This window comes from Danio aesculapii, chromosome 6 (genome assembly GCF_903798145.1).
Source record: "Danio aesculapii chromosome 6, fDanAes4.1, whole genome shotgun sequence".
Taxonomy (NCBI): domain Eukaryota; kingdom Metazoa; phylum Chordata; class Actinopteri; order Cypriniformes; family Danionidae; genus Danio; species Danio aesculapii.
The window spans coordinates 33152981-33172124 of NC_079440.1; the positions used below are offsets into that span (position 1 = coordinate 33152981).

Sequence of the window (19144 nt, forward strand, 5' to 3'; positions counted from 1 at the left end):
GCAAACAAAATACTAATTTAAATATGAGTACATATAATAATAATAATAATAATAATAATAATAATAATAATAATAATAATAATAATAATAATACTAACAACAACAACAATAATAATAATAATAATAATAATAATAATAATAATAATAATAATAATAATAATAATACTAACAACAACAACAATAATAATAATAATAATAATAATAATAATAATAATAATAATAATAATAATAATAATAATAATAACAACAACAACAACAACAATAATAATAATAATAATAATAATAATAATAATAATAATAATACTAACAATAATAATAATAATAATAATAATAATAATAATAATAATAATAATAATACTAACAACAACAACAACAATAATAATAATAATAATAATAATAATAATAATAATAATAATAATACTAACAACAACAACAATAATAATAATATAATAATAATAATAATAATAATAATAATAATAATAATAACAATAATAATAATAATATAATAATAATAATAATAATAATAATAATAATAATAATAATAATAATAATAATATTTATTATTATATAGCACCTTTAAAAGTAGCATCTTGAGGCACTTTACAGAAATAAAGTGTGAATGCAAAACAAATTATAATTAATTAAGGAAACCTAATATGAAGTGGGAAGATTTCTTTTACAAGAACAATGTTCTGCTTCTGCGTTTTATTCAGTGTGTTATCTGATGATTGTTTATAATTTCTTGTGTAGTTTGCTTTAAAAAAATGACACCAAATTTATTATATGTAGAGTTTAGATGCAAAAATCTCTAAGTGCTGTCTGAAATTTCCATTGAAAATTAACATTTTTCTCAGCCTCCTTTGTTTATGTTGAGTTATTTCACTTTAAAGACCATGAATGGAAATTATTCTTTGCCATAAAAAAGACATTACTGTACCTCCATTCAGGAGCCTGATGAAAATGCTAATTTTAGAAGAAAATTTCAGATGGCATTTGGAGATTTTTGCATCTAAACTCTTCATATATTAGCATAGATCTACTAGTAAACTGTCAAAGGGACAATTGACCTAAAAATGTTTTCCACCACTTACTCACCCCAGAGTACTTAAAAACCTGTTTGATTTTCTTTCATCTGTTGAACACAATAGATAATATTTTGAAGAATGCTGTTAGCTTGTAGAAATACTATTGAGGTCAATGGCTACCAGTTTCCAACATTCTTCAAAATATGAAGAATGAAATTCTTCAGGATGAGTAAATGCTGACAGAGTTGTCCTTTTTTGTCCTTTTTTTTGGATGAACAGCTTCTTTAACTCTCTTAACCACCTTATTTTAACTTTTCAGTTCAAATAATTTAGTTCACAAGCTGTCAACCAATTTTTTTTGTTTGAAGCAAACTATTTTCAATGCAAAACAAAGGAGTGTGGACATTTTTTTTTTTGGAAATGAACTATTCCTCACTATTCCTTCATGTTGTCCCAACACAAATCGATTAAGTTAACTTAATTGTTTTTTTTTTTTACAAATTTAAGTTGACTGAACATAAAACAATTAAGTTGTCCCCCAAAAACGTAAGAATTGTGTTGGTTCAACTCATATTAAATAAGTAGTTTGAAATACCAGCAAAAGTAATTTGAGTGTGTTAAAAGTTTTACTAACACATTTAAACTCACAGCATGATAAGCTGATGTGATAATAGCTTCAATGCTACAAAATAACTACCAAACCAAAAGAAACAAATCCCAATCAAGCATATTTTACAAATCCAAACACCCTAAATGCTAGAAAACAGCTAGAAACAGAATTTTAATTCAAGCTAACTGGCACAAGACTCTCAATAGCCCCATTCATAAAGCGAGCGTCTGGAGAAGCATTTCAAACAAAAACAGCGTCGAAACTACCAAACTAAAAGTTGACTTTACCAAACAAGAGTGATGTTCTGCATCTGCTCACCTTGTTGGAGGCCATGTCGCTGACGGAGCGATACGTCTGGATGGTTTCCAGCTGATCCAGACACCAGTCCAGCTCCTCCATGGTCTCCACGGCCAGCTTCTGGTAGGACTCGTCTGGACAGAGACACACAGAAACGGGGGCACCGTGAAAACCCTGCTGCACGGCCACTCGAGCACAGGCCGCCAGACGATCCTTCATCCTGGGCTCCAACACACGCACGCACACACACACACACGCTCGCTCCAGGACTGTATGAGACAGTACTCGTGGGTTCCTCTGAGCTCTGACTGAATGCCACCTCTCATTGGCTCGGGGTGATACTGGCTCTTTCTCTGCCACTCGCACTCATGTCTGAGAGTTGGCTGTGGCGCTGTGATTCATTTCAGACTCTTGGCTCTGGGTTTCCTCATTTCACTGCCCCGTTTGCCATCTCTCTCTCTCTCTCTCACCCTCCCTCCCTCTCTCTCTCTGTCGCCCCTCCCCCTTTTTATCATTCTGGTTTTTGTAGGTTCTGATGGCCATAGGAAGGAGACAAAGGAGGTTATATTACACTGGGAGCTACTGTATATCAAGGTTATAATAGTTGTGGATTTTTCATTAGTTTTAGATTTTATTGCGTCTTGATGTTTTGTTTTCAAATTCAGTAAGTTTTAGTTCGTTTATAGAGGTAGAATTACTAGTTTTTATATTTTGAAATTAGTTTTGATTTAGTTTTTATTAGTTTTAGTATAATTAGTTTTAGTTGTTTGTTGTAAATAAGGATATTTGTTAGGTTTGTAAGATTAAAAATCATCAGAATAAATATTGTATTATAAAAACTCAACCAAAGATGACACGAGAACACTACCATCTCCCACTACCATCTAACCATCCTCAAACTCAAAAACAACAGCCCACAAGACAGCAGTGTTAAGTACAATATGTGTGTAAGGCTGCTTCTGAGGTTATATTCTGTAGTAATGTGGGAAGTTCTTTTGTGTCAATCCTCCAAGTTTGGACTCAACATATCATTAATATGTAGTCAGTAATCATAATTTCAGTCAGTTAAAACATCACCATCATCTGAAAAGTTACAATTACGTTTTGCAATCCAACTGAAGCATGGTTCACTTATTTAAACTCTATTACGACTTACATTTCGCCAGATCCTCTCATTTCAGCCCTTAGTTTACCTGCGATGCAGTTTTTCAAGTTTACTATAGTCCATCACAGCAGGCTGTTTGTGTTCGGTTCACTGTATCACCTATGCACAGTATTATTGGTTCACCGCTTCTCAAATCTGATCTCAGTATTCTGTTCTAACAACTGAAGAACTCTATATTGGTTTCTTTCGAGTCAGAGTGGAGTATCAGGCATGTACAAAGTAAGTTGTTTGTAAATAAGTGCTTAACGTTACTGGAGATGTGAATCATTTGAAATGATTCAGTTTGATTTGGTGGATTATTTTAACCGGTTCACGAAGATCCGGTAAAAAAGAACGATTCGTTCACGATCGCGATCACTCATACAAAAATAAAACCCATTATTGGGTACAAATTTGTTAAATTAATACTTTTAAGTGTCTACTTGGGTCATATTTAATGCTGTCACCATGCTGATGTCATGTTCAGCTGTTGTTTTGACTGGAGGAGAACCGGCTTGATCTGGCCAATGGCATCAGGATTACAGACTCTGAAGTGTCATATGGGTCAAACACCTGGCAGCGTGAAGTAAATAGATTTACTTCTAAAAGGCTTACAGTATGTATTAAATACAATAACAAAGACAAAAACGAAGGATGTTTTTGCTATAATTTTGGTTCGTTTTGCATGTACACATTACAGTTTTACTTAGTTTTGCTTTTAAGAAAAACTCTAGTTTTTATTTTTATTTCAGTTCACGAAAATGGGAATTCTAGTTTTTGTTTTTTCATTCATTTTCATTAACTATACTAACCTTGCTGTATGTAAACACACACACACACACACACACACACGCACACGCACGCACGCACACACACACACACACTTAAATAGAAACTTACTCCTTTACACAAGAATTATATGGCTTTTAATGTACAAACAGTATATTCTGACAGCCTTTTTATAGTTATATTTTAGGATTTTTTACACCTTTAATTGACAGGACAGTTGAGAAATCACAGGAAAGCATGCGCGCAGAAAGAATGGGAACAGGATCAGCAAAGGATCTCAGGCCGGGAGTTGAACTTATGTTGGTGCTTTAACCTATAAGGCTTCTGGCGCCAACTATATATTGCCTTCTTACTCCTAAGCACAGATCTTTTTAGTCACAATGCATTTTTAAAAAGTGTATGGTTTAATAGCTAGTCCTCCCATGGGGACCAAAATGACTGGAACTACTTGAAGGGACGTTTTGTGTATTTACTATATGTAACTACTTACTTATCATTTATTATTATTTTACTATTTTTTTATTTATTATCTATTTCTGTGCATTTAACTCATTTTTTTTTTACTTAAATTGCATTTCTCAAAAAATGCCCTAATGTAATTATGTATTTTTTATTGAATTAAAATAACACTTATTTCTGAATTAAAAACGTTTAATCACGTTTTTTGATGCATCTTTTTAAATGTGTGTGTATATATATGTATACATATACATATATATACATATATATATATATATATATATATATGTATATATATATATATATATATATATATATATATATTACACATATATATATATATATATATATATATATACATATATATACATATATATGTATATATACATACATATATATGTATATATATATGTATATATATATGTATATACATATATATATATATATATATATATATATATATATATATATATATATATATGTATATATATATATATATATATATATATATATATATATATATATATATATATATATACATATATATGTATATATACATACATATATATGTATATATATGTATATATATACATATATATGTATATATATATATATATATATATATATATATATATATATATATATGTATATATGTATATATATATATATATATATATATATATATATATATATGTATATATATATATATATATATATATATATATATATATATATATATGTATATATATATATATATATATATATGTATATATATATATATATATATATATATATGTATGTATATATATATATATATATGTAAATATATATATATATATGTATATATATATATATGTATATATATATATATATATATATATATATATATATATGTATATATATATATATATATATATATATATATATATATATGTATATATGTATATATGTATATATGTATATATATATATATATATATGTATATATGTATATATATGTATATGTATACATATATATAAACACACATTTAAAAAAGATGCATCAAAAAACGTGAAAAGGCTACAGAGACAACAAAAGGAACAAACAGCCCATTTACACATATTTACATATACACACACAAATGATAAACAGTCACATTTTCTCCTGCGCTTGAATTAATGTCAAGATGTACGCAAGCGCGCCGCAGAAATGCGCAAAGCACAGGCGTGAGCTGTGTGTGTGGGTCTGCATGAAGCCTACATGTGTTTACAGTGGAGGGGAGTTTGGTGAATCGCTGCCCTGTGGCTTTGGGACACAGACGAGCCCTTGTGCGCCTCTGGCTTTGCTGTGGTGGGTCTCCTAGTTGCAGAACAACACAGCAGCAGAACTTTAGCAGGAGCCTGTCGAATGACGGCACTTCTCTCTAATCTCCACACGCTCAAAGCCACACACGCATATTTGCTCTCCGAACACCGGCAGAAACAGAGCTTTGGTGTGGGTAACTCTTTTTTTTTCTTTCCTTTTTGTGTGTATGTGTGTGTGTAAGGATACTTGCTGACTTACAAGACTAAGGCAATGTTAAAAAGCCGGAGAGTGGATTTTTTTAATGAGATTTACAAGATTTGAATTTAAGGTGAGAGGTTTCCCCTGTAGGCAAAAATGTTTTATTAAGCCTGTCAATTTTGAGATTTTAAGCTTTTTGGATTTCATAATGTGTGTTTTTATATTGTACAGTGCAGTGGAAGTACAGTGGGAATAAAATAGAACAGTGTTCCTTTTATCACACTTTCACTTTTATCAATTTTGTCAGTATATTTTTTTTACTACAATACATATTTTTACAAAAAACCCTAAAATCCCCTATACAGTATATACAATTGAATGCAAAATTATTAGCCCCCCTTTAAAATATTTTTTCAACTACATTTTCAAAGTGCTGTTTAAAGAAGATATATATTTGTATTTATTTATATATATTTATTTATAAGATTTTTTTTTTAAACATAACTCATTTCTAATAACTAATTTTGATTGCCTTAGCCATGATGTGCATACACTACCTGAGAAAGGTCTTGTTGCCAATCTAAGTTTTAGGAATAACAAATAATAACTTGACTTATAGTTTATCATTTGGTATTAGAAGTGGCTGATATAAAAGACAAAGGCCTCTAGATTACGCTTATTTTACCATAATAGAATATGATCATGCCTTGATTTTTAATAATTTAATTAGGGCAGTAAAGTCTGACTTTGCTTAGACAAAAGTTTTGTCACTTAACAGAAATAACGTATATAGAACATAAAGTCATGGTTTCAGTGTAAAAAAACAAATCTTATCTATGACTCCCATGAGCTTGAAGGACTGCATCCATACATCTCTGCAATGACTCAAATAACTCAATAATAAAGTCATCTGGAATGGCAAAGAAAGCGTTCTTGAAGGACTCCCAGAGTTCATCAAGATTCTTTAAATTCATCTTTAATGCCTCCTCCTCCATCTTATCCAACACATGCTCAATAACGTTCATGTCTGGTGACCGGGCTGGCCAATCCTGGAGCACCTTGACCTTCTTTGCTTTCAAGAACTTTGTGTGGAGCCTGAAGTATGAGTAGTGCTATCCTGCTGAAGAATTTGCCCTCTCCGGTGGTTTGTAATATAATGGGCAGCACAAATGTCTTGATACCTCAGGCTGTGGATGTTGCTATCCCCTCTGCAGATCTCTTGCATGCCCTAATACTGAATGTAATCCCAATCCATGATTTTTCATTCACCAAACTTGACTGATTTCTATGAGAATCTTGGGTCCATGCAGGTTCCAATAGCTCTTCAGCAGTATTTGGGATGATTGGGATGCAGTTCAACAGATGATTCATCAGAAAAATCTACCTTCTGCCACTTTTCCAAATGATCAACTTAAACTTACAATTGGCATTGACGACAAGACTTTTGTCCGGTAGTGTACATAATATTTATTAGTTGCTTAAGAAAATATTATTTTTTATCTTTAAAGAGATTAAAGTGTAATTTAAAGGCTTAACTTGGTTAATTAGGTCAACTAGGCAAGTTAGGTTAAATAAGCAGGTCATTGAACAACAGTGCTTTACTCTGTGGCCAATAAAAAAAATAAGGAGGATAATATTGACCCCCTCCCCCAGCCCCCAGTGCCAAACTAAAAAAAAAATAATAATAATTTTTCCAAAAGAAAAAATACAATAATATAAAAATGATTACTGTAATATCTTCAAGTTCCTTGCTGTTAATATGAAGAATTTTGAACCCGACATCTAATGTTCAGATTTTTATGCTAGAAATGCATTAAAATGTGCAGATATTTAATTAAACATTGTCTCATTTGCATCCTTAAACAAAACATTTAAAAACTATATTATCAAAAAACTCATTTCCTAAATGTAAACAAACAACTGGGAAGGCAAGGAGAAAAGATAACTATACATATATGCTCCTGCAGTGGCTTGCTTTAAAGGTGTGGTTTTAGAAGTAAAAAGAGGGCCGCTAGGAGCGAGCACATCTGTATGCTTCTGAGGTGAATGCGAACAGTGCCTGGCCATAGTGTAATGTTAGGCTGTGTGTGGGTGCCAGCGTGTTGGCATGCGGTTGCTGAGGATTTCGAAGTGGTTTGTAGTGCATTGGTATCCGGTTGCTAGGGCATTCTGGGTGGTCACTAGGTGGTTGCTTACTGACCAGAGTCAAAAGACCACCCTCGAGACTCAATGAGAATCTGCTGTCTAGATAAAGGCTTTAGGAAATATGAACAATTACAATTTAGGGTTGGTTTAAATAAACCATTAATCTAATCAATTATTAAATTATGCACAGAAGAGAAATCAAATCAAATGTAATGCAAAAGCAGCTATAAATGATGATGTGAAAATCAGGCCAAGATACAGAATAATTTAATCTTAAATAAATCTGCAGCATTTTGTCAAGATTCAAAGATAATTGTTGACACTTCATTGCTAAATTATGTCTATTGAACTACAAATATCTAAATTTCAAGGGTAAATCTTAACAATTTAAAACTTTACACATTATTCTTATAGTCGATTTAACATTACAAACAAACAAACTGTAAATATCATGGTTAAGTTCTGATCCTTCATAAGATCACCACAAATAAATTACGGCTTCTTTATTAACCCAAGTCTTGGTTAATTTTGTTCCTTAGTAATACAAAACATTGTTGTTCAGTTTTAATGTTTTTTATTATTATTTAATGTTATGAACAATAAAAACATTAAAAGAACTTAAAAGAAACTAAGAATTAAAAAAAAAAAAAATTATTGTAAGATTTTCTAAAATTTTTGAACATATATTTTTTAATAAATACAATATATAAGCATGGCCAAAGCAAGACATAAAACAGAATATATTCAGGGAAGTGATGGATAAATACTTCTTAATAAGAACATTGTTTTATTAGGTCAATTGCAAATTTAACCTTTTTTTTTTACACACTAATGAACTTTCCAATGAAAGAAAGTGCAATGGATTTCACAGCAACTTCATCATCAATTTGACTTAACTGAAACATTACGATAAAAAGTTTGACCTAGTTAACTTGATTTACTTTTTGCAAAATACATTCACGGCATACAGATAAAATGTTTTATGAATTCATGGACTCTTTAGTATATGGCTAGACTGAAGAGGTGTTGCTCATAAAAGTTTGGGGTTTGAGGTGCTTAATAATTTTTGACAGGATCAGTGAGTGTTTGACCACATGTGCGCAAGAAGGCTTTTTCCCCATTCTCTTCTGTAAACACACGCACACGCACGCACATGCACGCACACACACACACACACACACACACACACACACACACACACACACACACACACACACACGCGCACGCGCACGCGCACACGCACACGCACACGCACACGCACACGCACACACACAAAAGAGTGGCTTGGTAGATTCGGAAAAAGGAGTAACAGTCCAGGAAAGATGCTGCCATATGGTCAGACTGCAGTTGCCCACATACCATGAGCTCATTCAATCACTCACACAAGCAGAACAAAATCATCTAACTAGCTGTTGTTACAAATCAAGACAAGTGCGTATTCTATACATACAAACATACAGGTACGAACAAGAATAATGGCCAAATTAGATAATTGACCATACAATTATTTGTCAAAACAAAACACACACACAAAAAAAACTACAAAAAGCACTACAAAAAGCACAACAAAACAAAAAAAACAACAACAACAAAAGACTAAACTAAACTAAATCTAAACAAAAAACCCTAAACAAAACAACAACAAAAAAACAAAACAAAAAACAAAACACTAACTAAAACAAAACAAACAAAAACAACAAAACAAAACAAACAAAGCAAAAACAACTAAACGCTAAACAAAAAACTAAAACAAAACTAAATCTAAATAAAAACAACAAAACAAAAAACACTAAATAAAACAAAACAAAACAAAAAACAAAACAAAACAAAAACACTAAACTAAAGCAAAACACTAAACTAATACAAACAAAAAAATAAATAAACTGTACACACACACAAAAAGATTTCTGATTTAAAAAAAAACATTTTCTTTACAGAATAAAAAACAGTAATAAGAAAAAAACAGTTCAGGTCAAACCTTATGTGACATTAATGTCACGTTATAAATGCAATAAAATTTAATTACATAATTTTAAAACAGTTCACAATAAAAACTTTTTTCTTATAGGACTTGACTCCTACTTATGTATATTAGAGATAAAATCCCAGAATTGTTCAGGGAAAAAAAATTGTTTATTTATTTCAGAATTGTTAGATTAAAAAAAATGATAAAAAAAAACATTTATCCTACGCCAAAGCCTTCATAAACGCGTGTGTGCATCATTTTAAATATATATCTCCAAATCAGCACTGTTGTTTTCTTTTGCTGTAAAACGTAATAATTATCATTCCAATATTTACGTCATAACTAACACGTCCTTGTTTGTGTGTAAAGAACCAGCTCAGGTCAAGCGTAAATGTGACAGATACTCAGACACAAACAGACAGATAAATAAATAGACGAAGATACAGACAGATAGAGAAATACAGACAGGCAGAGAGATGGGTGTAACATTGAGTAATTAAAACATTTTTCTTTTATTGTGACTTTTTTTCTCAAATTTTCTAACTTTTTTTTATTCCTAATTATGAATATCTGAGATTAAATCTTAGAAATACTATGAACAAACTATTAGATTTGGGAGTTAGGAAACTTAGATAAAAACTTATTTTGTGGCAGAAAATAAAAAATAAAATGAATAAGGGCGGCACAGTGGGTAGTGCTGTCGCCTCAAAGCTTGAAGGTCTCTAGTTCAAGTCTCGGCTCGGTCAGTTGGCATTTCTGTGTGGAATTTGCATGTTCTCCCAGTGTTCGAGTGGGTTTCCTCCGGGGGCTCCGGTTTCCCCCACAGTCCTAAGACATGCGCTATATGGGTGAATTGGGTAAGCTAAATTGGACGTAGTAGTGTCTATGTGCGAATGAGAGTGTATCAGAATCAGAATCAGAAAGAGCTTTATTGCCAGGTATGTTCACACATACGAGGAATTTGTTAATAATAAATATAAAGATATATAAATATAAAAAAATATATAATAAATATAAAGATAATAAATATATTTTTAAAAAATAGAAAAATAGAAATAGAGAATAGATCTATAGGTGTATGGGTGTTTTCCAGTGATGGGTTGCGGCCGGAAGGGCATCCGCTGTGTAAAACATATGCTGGATAAATTGATGGTTCATTCTGCTGTGGCAACACCTGTTTAATAAAGGGACTAAGCCAAAAAGAAAATGAATAAATAAATTTAAAAATAAAATAAAAGTTTTCTTCCTTAAAAATTGCTGTTGTTTTCTAATGTAAGCCTTAATTATTCAGATATGCAATAATTAACACGTCTTTGTGTGTGAAGAACCTGACAACACCAGTTCATGTCAAGAGTAGAGATCTGATTGACAGACAAGACAGATAGATTAGTTGTGGTTAAATTAAAAAAAAGAAAAGTGATTGAGCCTCTTTCTCTCTCAAATCTGACTTTTTAAGCTCCTAATTATGAATATTCTGTGTTAAAATATAAAATATATAAAAAAATAATATAAAAAAATATAAAATATAAAAATTTTTAATCAAATACACTTTCATTGCTTTCTTTTTATTAAATGGAGGAAATAAGATTCCATAAGCATGCAAGTCTGCATCATTTATTTCCCAGTAAGCACCTCTGTTTTCTTCTGTCACAAACCTTGTAATTATCATTCCGATATTTGACGTCACAAGTAACATGTCTTTTGTTTGTGCGAGGAGCCTGACAGCGGCAGTTTAGCGTAGGTGTGGTTTTAGAAGAAGTATGAGCGTTTGGGTTTTTGCAGCCACACAATGGGTTTGCATGAGTGTCGTTTAAAGTCACTTCAAGTCGCAAATAACACATCATGTCTTGAAGTCGTTTGAAGGTGTTAAAGTGCTTGCGTGAGCTTTCGGATGTGGTGTGTGTGTGTGGTAACAGCTGTGTGTCTCTGTCTTCCTGATGCGTAGTATTGAGAATCAGATTAGGAGCATGTGCTTACATGTGCCATTTTTCCTTTCACTCATTCCCTTCATCTCTGCCCCTCCTGAATTCACGAGCAGTGTCTCAACGCTTAGTCAAGCTGTGGAAGGATAAACTATAGCGTTTCCAATAAAGAGGAAGCATGAAGTCTGACGTAAGCTCAATTCTCAACGGGCCTACTAAGAACTACACTTCCTCTGGTTCTGATTGTAAGATGAGAGAGAGATAGCGATAGAGAGAGAGAAAGAAAGAAAGAGAGTTTGGGAAATTCTGGAAAACCTTGTTTGTAGCCAAAGGACATTGAGAAACAGCATAACAGATGTGTTTCTCTCTCTCTCTGCGGATAGGGGGGGAAACTGAGATCAAGTACAGTAAATACTGTACATTGTAGATTAAAAACAGTTATGTGCAATTATTTATGCGATTTCAAGAAAGTGGACATGGGAAAACTAAACAATAATTATATAATTATCCTCACCTAAGTAAAATAAAAAAGTAACACTTTGAAATAGTCTGTTTACAATAATAAACATCATGATATATCCTGAACACATTAACAAGAATTGCTGCAAAAATACATTGCTAACTAATGTTAACACATTCACATTTATTATAGAATTTAATTTATTAGAATAGATAAATAAATCACTGGATACATTTTATATAAACAGTGCTCAGCATATATAAGTACACCTCTCACAAATCTCTCTTTTAAAATCATATTTTTAATATGAAGCTATACAATATTATATTCAAGCATATACATTAGATTAGTCAGTACTGAAGCCAGATCTGGAGCATATCTAACAGAATAACTTACGATAACAAATTCGTATGTTATAGAAAAATATTATATACAAATTGTAAAAAAAAGAGGAAAAAAATCAAGAGAAGCTATAAAAAATGTAAAAAATTTAGTTTTCAAATGTTGTTTCAAGAGTTAACACTTAGCTGATGATTAATTATAAGCTTGTTTGGCATGCTGTCCCGGGAGAGAGCCCTGAGCTCATAAGATCCTCGAGCCCGGGGCTCCCTCCCGTTGCAAGGCGAGAGGGGAGTTTGAGCTCAGGTAGATCTCGAGAACTTCCCTGCTCTAATAACCAATGAACAGCCAGTGATTGCTCTTGAGAGATAATCATTTACTAGAAGCATATCTATAGTGCCGGTTTGGATTAGTCAATTAACTTATGTTGCATGTTTTTTGGACGGTGGGGAGGAAACCGGGGAACCCGGGGGAAACCCACGTGAGCACGGGGAGAAAATGCAAACTCTGCACCGAAATGTCTGCTGGTTTGGTAAAGCCTGGAACCAGAGACATTCTTGCTGTGAGGGTGCACTTGGTGCACTGGGCCACCGTGTCACCCATCTAGGAAGAAGGAGGAGTAGGGGTGGATGGGGGGATTCTTCAAAACGAAGATAGCAGTGGTACGTAACCCAGGGTATTTGTAGTAGCTTAGGAGTCGTCTGATTGGTGCATTGAGAATTGGATAATGCGGATCCAGCCGCTAGCAATCAAAAGCATTTGATCCTCTCGAAATTAGTTTATAAATAAACTTCACTTAGTCTTTCAATTTATGAATATGTTTGGTGACTGAAATATTATATTAATAAATATATCTGTTTAATAAATCTGTTTTGCTTAAATGCACCAAAATACATTGCCTACATGCACTGAGAAATGAATAAAAATATAAATTTTAAAAATGGGGTGTACTCAATTATGCTGAGCACTGTATAATTCAGTGCTCAGCATTATTGAGTACACCCCTCACAAATCTCTCTTTTAAACTAATATCATTTCTATGCTTTACAATAACACATTTGTGCTTATACACATACAGTATCAGTCAGTAGCAAAGCCAAAGCTAGAACTAATCTAACAACAACAACAACAAAATCAAAAACAACTTCTGATCAGAAGTTAATATGTTGAGGTTAAATATTAAATACGATTTTAATAAACAGGAAAAACCAATAAAAACAAAACAAAAACAATCTAATTAATAGAATTTTTGTGGTTTGTAATATTCTTTTGCAATAATTCATTTGAATTTAAATGTATTATCTATCTATCTATCCAAGAAATGTTCGGTGAACGAAGTGTCATTTTAATGGGAATAACAATTAAGTTTAAATGTACTAAAATGTATTGGATATATTCAACTAGGAAATGTATAAAATTATTCAAAAGCGGGTGTACTCATTTATGCCAAGCACATATAGTCAAGTTAACTAACAGCAGATTTGGGTGTAACATGTTCCACAGTAACACGTTACTGTATTCTAATTACATTTTTGCGGAACGCAGTAATGCAACGAATTACATTTTGAATTTGTTTTATTTAATTACAGTTACTAAAGTCAATGCAATTGCATTATTTACGTTACAAATATAGTTTTAAGAAGAAAAATGCTTCTTTTAAATCACGTTTTCCACTGCAACGTCAGTTAATAAGCATGCACTTGAACAAAAAGCAATCAAAGACAATACTTGTCATGAAGGAGGACACCGCTGGCCAAAAACACAGTGGGCCAACTCAGCCTAAACAGGCTAAATTGGATTTTTGTGCAGGATTGGGAGTGAAGGTATCTTCTGAATGTGAAGAGAAGCTTAGCTGCTTGTTGCAGTTCACACATTCAATTCAATTCAATTCAATTCACCTTTATTTGTATAGCGCTTATACAATGTAGATTGTGTCAAAGCAGCTTCACATAAAAGTTCACAGTAAATAGGAACAGTGTAGTTCAGTTTGTAGTGTTTAAGTTCAGTTCAGTTTAGCTCAGTTCAGTGTGGTTTAATAATCACTACTGAGAGTCCAAATATTGAAGAGCAAATCCAACGATGCGCAGCTCTATAGATCCTGAACCATGCAAGCCAGTGGCGACAGCGGAGAGGGGAAAAAAACTTCACTAATGGCAGAAGTGAAGAAAAAAATAAATAAAAAAACCTTGAGAGAAACCAGGCTCATTTTAATTTTAATTAACACATCTCATCTTTTGCGCGCATACGCATATTGGGAGCACATATTGCGTGTGTGCATATGGAGTGTACATTGCACGTGCTCACATTTCCCAGGCGCACCAGTTGAAAACCGCGAGTCACGTGACAAGAACTGACCGATCAGCTTCATACTTTGTAAGGAATATACACATTTTGGTAGACTAATTACCGCAGACAAACACAGAACACCCAAAAACTGCAGTGCTTTTTCATACTTTGGATGTCAATGGTTACATGTATCCAGTTTTCTTCATGTCTTCTTTTGTGTTAAAAAAAATAAAATAAATTGAATATGTCAAGCTGCTGTGATCAACCCATTGTAATGTTTCTCAGTGAATATTAAATTACAGAAAGAGCTGCAGTTTATTTAGTATTTTATAGGTATATTTTATATGTTTTAAAAGTAACTTCAAAGTAAACTAATTAGTAATCTGATTACTTCTTACATGAAGTAATTGGTAATGTAATCAGTTTACAACTTTCGAGTAGTAATCAGTAATTTGTGATTGATTAGTTTTTAAAAGTAACTTACCCAACACTAACTAACAGTTATAACTAATGTTAACAAATGATACAGTACAAATGTAGACATACGGTACTGTACAATTTATTTTAAAACTCCAAGTAAATAAACTTTTGTCTCATTTGTTGTTGTTGATTTTAGAAAGAAGCATATATATTTATACTCATATCTATACTGGTGGCTAGTATACACCCAGAACGGTGTGAACCTAACAGTGAAATATTACCCAATAGCCCATTTAGCAATACATACGCACGTGAGGACAAAAAGTGCCAATGAGTTTTGACATACTGTGAGTTTTTTTTGCAATCTCCAAACACTCAAACTCAAAATACAACACTCAATTCTTGGCCTAAAATGATACACCAAATAATCTTTTAAAAAAATTTTCAAAGCAAATGTGAAACAAAGATGACACTGTACTCATTTATGATGCAAGAACGCCTTCAACAGATGCTACACACTTTAAATGCAACATAGAGCATCATACAACTATGCAACGGGACATTCCCCCGCTTCATTTTATGGTGGTTTTGTATCAACATGGCCCTTTCTGAGAAGCCCTGCTCTGGTCTGAATGAAATGTTTTCCATTAGGAGGCAGAAGCCACTGTTTTGGCTCTGAAGACTTCAACAACAGACACATTGAATAAACGAAGAGCACTGGAAAAGACCGCAGTCAGACGACCAGACCACATGAATGGGAGTCCTTCGCACAAGTTGAAACGAGCGCTTGTTGAATTGGCCATCTCAAACCACACACAACACGAGACTTTGAAGCTGCATTTTCAAAAGAGAAATGGGCCGCCAAACAGCAATGAGTTTTGCTGAGGGCCAAGTATCTTTCACAAATAAATTAAGGTTCAAATAATTCAGCTGCATCCAACTGCAGTTTAACATGGTCTGTGATACAAACTTGGCGCCGATTTCAATGTGTGGGTGTGAGAGAGACAGGGACGAGGCAAAATCCTCCCAAATTACAAAGTCTGCGTGTTGAAAAACAGCCCCCTCGGTCTGTCTTTCTCAATCACAAAGCTGCCTGTCTCCATCTCCAGAACTCTTCCAGAATACACTCCGCTCTCATTTACGAGGGTGCGCTTCAGAACCAAGAACTAAAGCTGGGCAAAATAGCTGCCAAGAGTGAAATTATAGGATAGAGCATGGCACGCAAGCAACAGTGGTCTGAAACTCCTTCCCAATCACTACCCAAATCCTTCTCCTCATTTTGAACTCATTTGTTTATGGTCTAAATTGCCCTTCACCGCTGCATACATCTGCTAGCTCCAGGCTTAAATCTTTGCAGTGGTTGCTCTTTATTTTGATGGTTCCCTTAACAAATTCTCTTGATTATGAGTAATGTTGCAATTGTAAAACTTTTAGCTAAGTATTAGTAAACTTTTAGATTAGGGTTAGGTTTAGTTTAGTCCAACTGTTGGCTGAACGGCACACTAAACACTTGAGCAGATTCAAAGTCTTCCTCTAATTGGCTGATTTTAACATATTTGACAGTCCACATGCAAACAACACAATAAATCGAATAAAAAAACTGGATATCCCTAATTTGATGGCCACTTTTGCACATTTTCTTGACTATTAAGTTAATTCTAAATGCAGTTGAAGACATTTTCAGCACATTTCTAATCATAATGGTTTAAATAATTTCTAATAATTTAAGATTTCTTTGCCATAATATTTTACTAGATATTTTTCAAGATACTAGTATTCAGCTTCAAGTGCAACTTAAAAGCTTAGGTTAATAAGGTTAACTACACTGTAAACAATCCTGGTTTCCTTACATTTTTAAGCTGAATCAAATTAACCGTATGAGTCCATTGAACTTCTATCATGTTAAACTGACCTAAACAGCTTGCGTAAATTAAAATTAAGTTAAAACATGATTAACTTAGTTTCAATGACCTAAAACATATGCTGTCATGACTAATTGATCATATAATTTTTTACAATGTAGCAAGTTAAGGTAATTATGCAAATCTTTGTACAACAGTGGTTTGTTCTGTAGAAAAAAAGTTTAGATGGCTAATAATATTATTCTTAAAATGGTTTAAAACAAATTTAAAACTGCTTTTATTCTAGCCAAAATAAAATAAATAAGACTTTCTCCAGAAGACAAAATATTAAATGAAATACTGTGGAAAATGTCTTCGCTCTGTTAAACATAATTTGGGAAATATTTGAAAAAGAAAAAAAAAAAAAGATTCACAGGAGGGGTAATAATTTTGACTTCAACTGTATATGTTAACTAATTCTTATTAGAGTATTAACAGACTATTATTGGCTGATACTGCTCTAACAACAGACATTCTCCTGACTAACATGTCAACTTACACTAACCCTAACCTTCCAGTCTAAGTCTAATGAGAATTAGCAGGCATGTAGTTGCAATTTAACTTAATCAACAAAATGTGTTAAAGGGACAATCAAAATAAAGTGATACCAAAAGCAGTCCTGTTTACAAAGGTAACAATAAATATTCATAAAGATGGAATAACTGTTGGATTCTTAAAAGTATGTGAAGTTCATGACATAAATTTAAAACAAACAAATCTTTTTCTGAGACAACTCGCTGTTCCCGAGTTATATTAAAGATTCGATCAAGAATGAACCATCACTAATAAACTATTTAAAATATGCTTCTGGCAGCAAGTGAAATCTGAAAGAGATAATTATCTTGTTTGTTGACTGAATATGGTAATAATTCATGCCTGGCTGAATTTGTAGGGTTTCAGTTCCAGTTTGTTCCTGTAAAATACCTGAACAAGAAGGGGGTATTACATGCACACTGTATGTGGGTAACTATGGAGGAACATATACTGTAACGGACTGACAAAGCAGTTGGACGATAAAGTTTTGCATTGGTTTATCCAGAACTTCTTTTTGGAGTTAAAAAGTGGAAGTATATGCTAAAAACTGATGACCAAATTACCAGTTAATGAAGTAAACACCATTATATAGCACTTACTACAATAGTAATTAATGATATTCTTGGTTCAGATGATGGGTGTTTTTTCTGGATATGTCCATGACAACACATACATCAAAAACATATAAAATTACTACAAGGTCACATGCTGAAGATCTTGCTATTCACATTTTATTAATTCTTTCTTCTATTATGTCTTTCTTTTCTTTTTAATCACTTTTATTTTTTTGTTTTTATTTTCTTATACATGTATTTTGTATTTTTCATTTCTGTTCTTGTAAAGCACTTTGAATTGCAACTGTGTATGGAATGTTCTATATAAATAAACTTGCCTTGCTTTGCAAGACTTAAGTTTAGTACAGTAGAATACTGCAACTTGGCATGTAAATGGAAATTTACATTAGGTAAGTAGAATGTCTTTCAGGGGAGCAAATACATTGTTGGTAGATTGTAAGCAGATAGTCTAATAATACCCTTATGATTTCTAACCAATGTTGCAATGTTCATTTCTGATGAGGTCCAACAACATAAAATATTAGCCTTGCAGTTACACGGACAGGAAAGTTGTAAAGTTAAAAATCAGTTGTAAATGAACTGTGGACATAAACAAAAGCTGCATATTTGGCTCTAAAATTGTGGTTTCACTGGTTTAATAGGAATCCATGCAAATGAAAATTCGATGTGCAGATGATGTCGACATGCAAACTTTGTAGTGGATTCAAGCTGGTTACAAAGATGTGCATACACCTTGCATCTGTGCATCATACTGACCACATCTCTATTGTATAGAAAACTTCAACCTTCT

General features: G+C 32.5%; 1 protein-coding gene across 4 annotated transcripts in view; it reads right to left on the minus strand.

Moving 5' to 3' along the window:
* pde4ba (phosphodiesterase 4B, cAMP-specific a) overlaps positions 1–19144 on the minus strand; it is a 303391-nt gene that overhangs the window by 15984 nt on the left and 268263 nt on the right. For all 4 annotated transcript variants that reach the window (XM_056460025.1, XM_056460026.1, XM_056460027.1 and 1 more), the window contains one exon: positions 1954–2066. In XM_056460025.1, coding sequence (XP_056316000.1) covers positions 1954–2066 — 113 coding nt within the window. The remainder of the gene's footprint in view (positions 1–1953; positions 2067–19144) is intronic.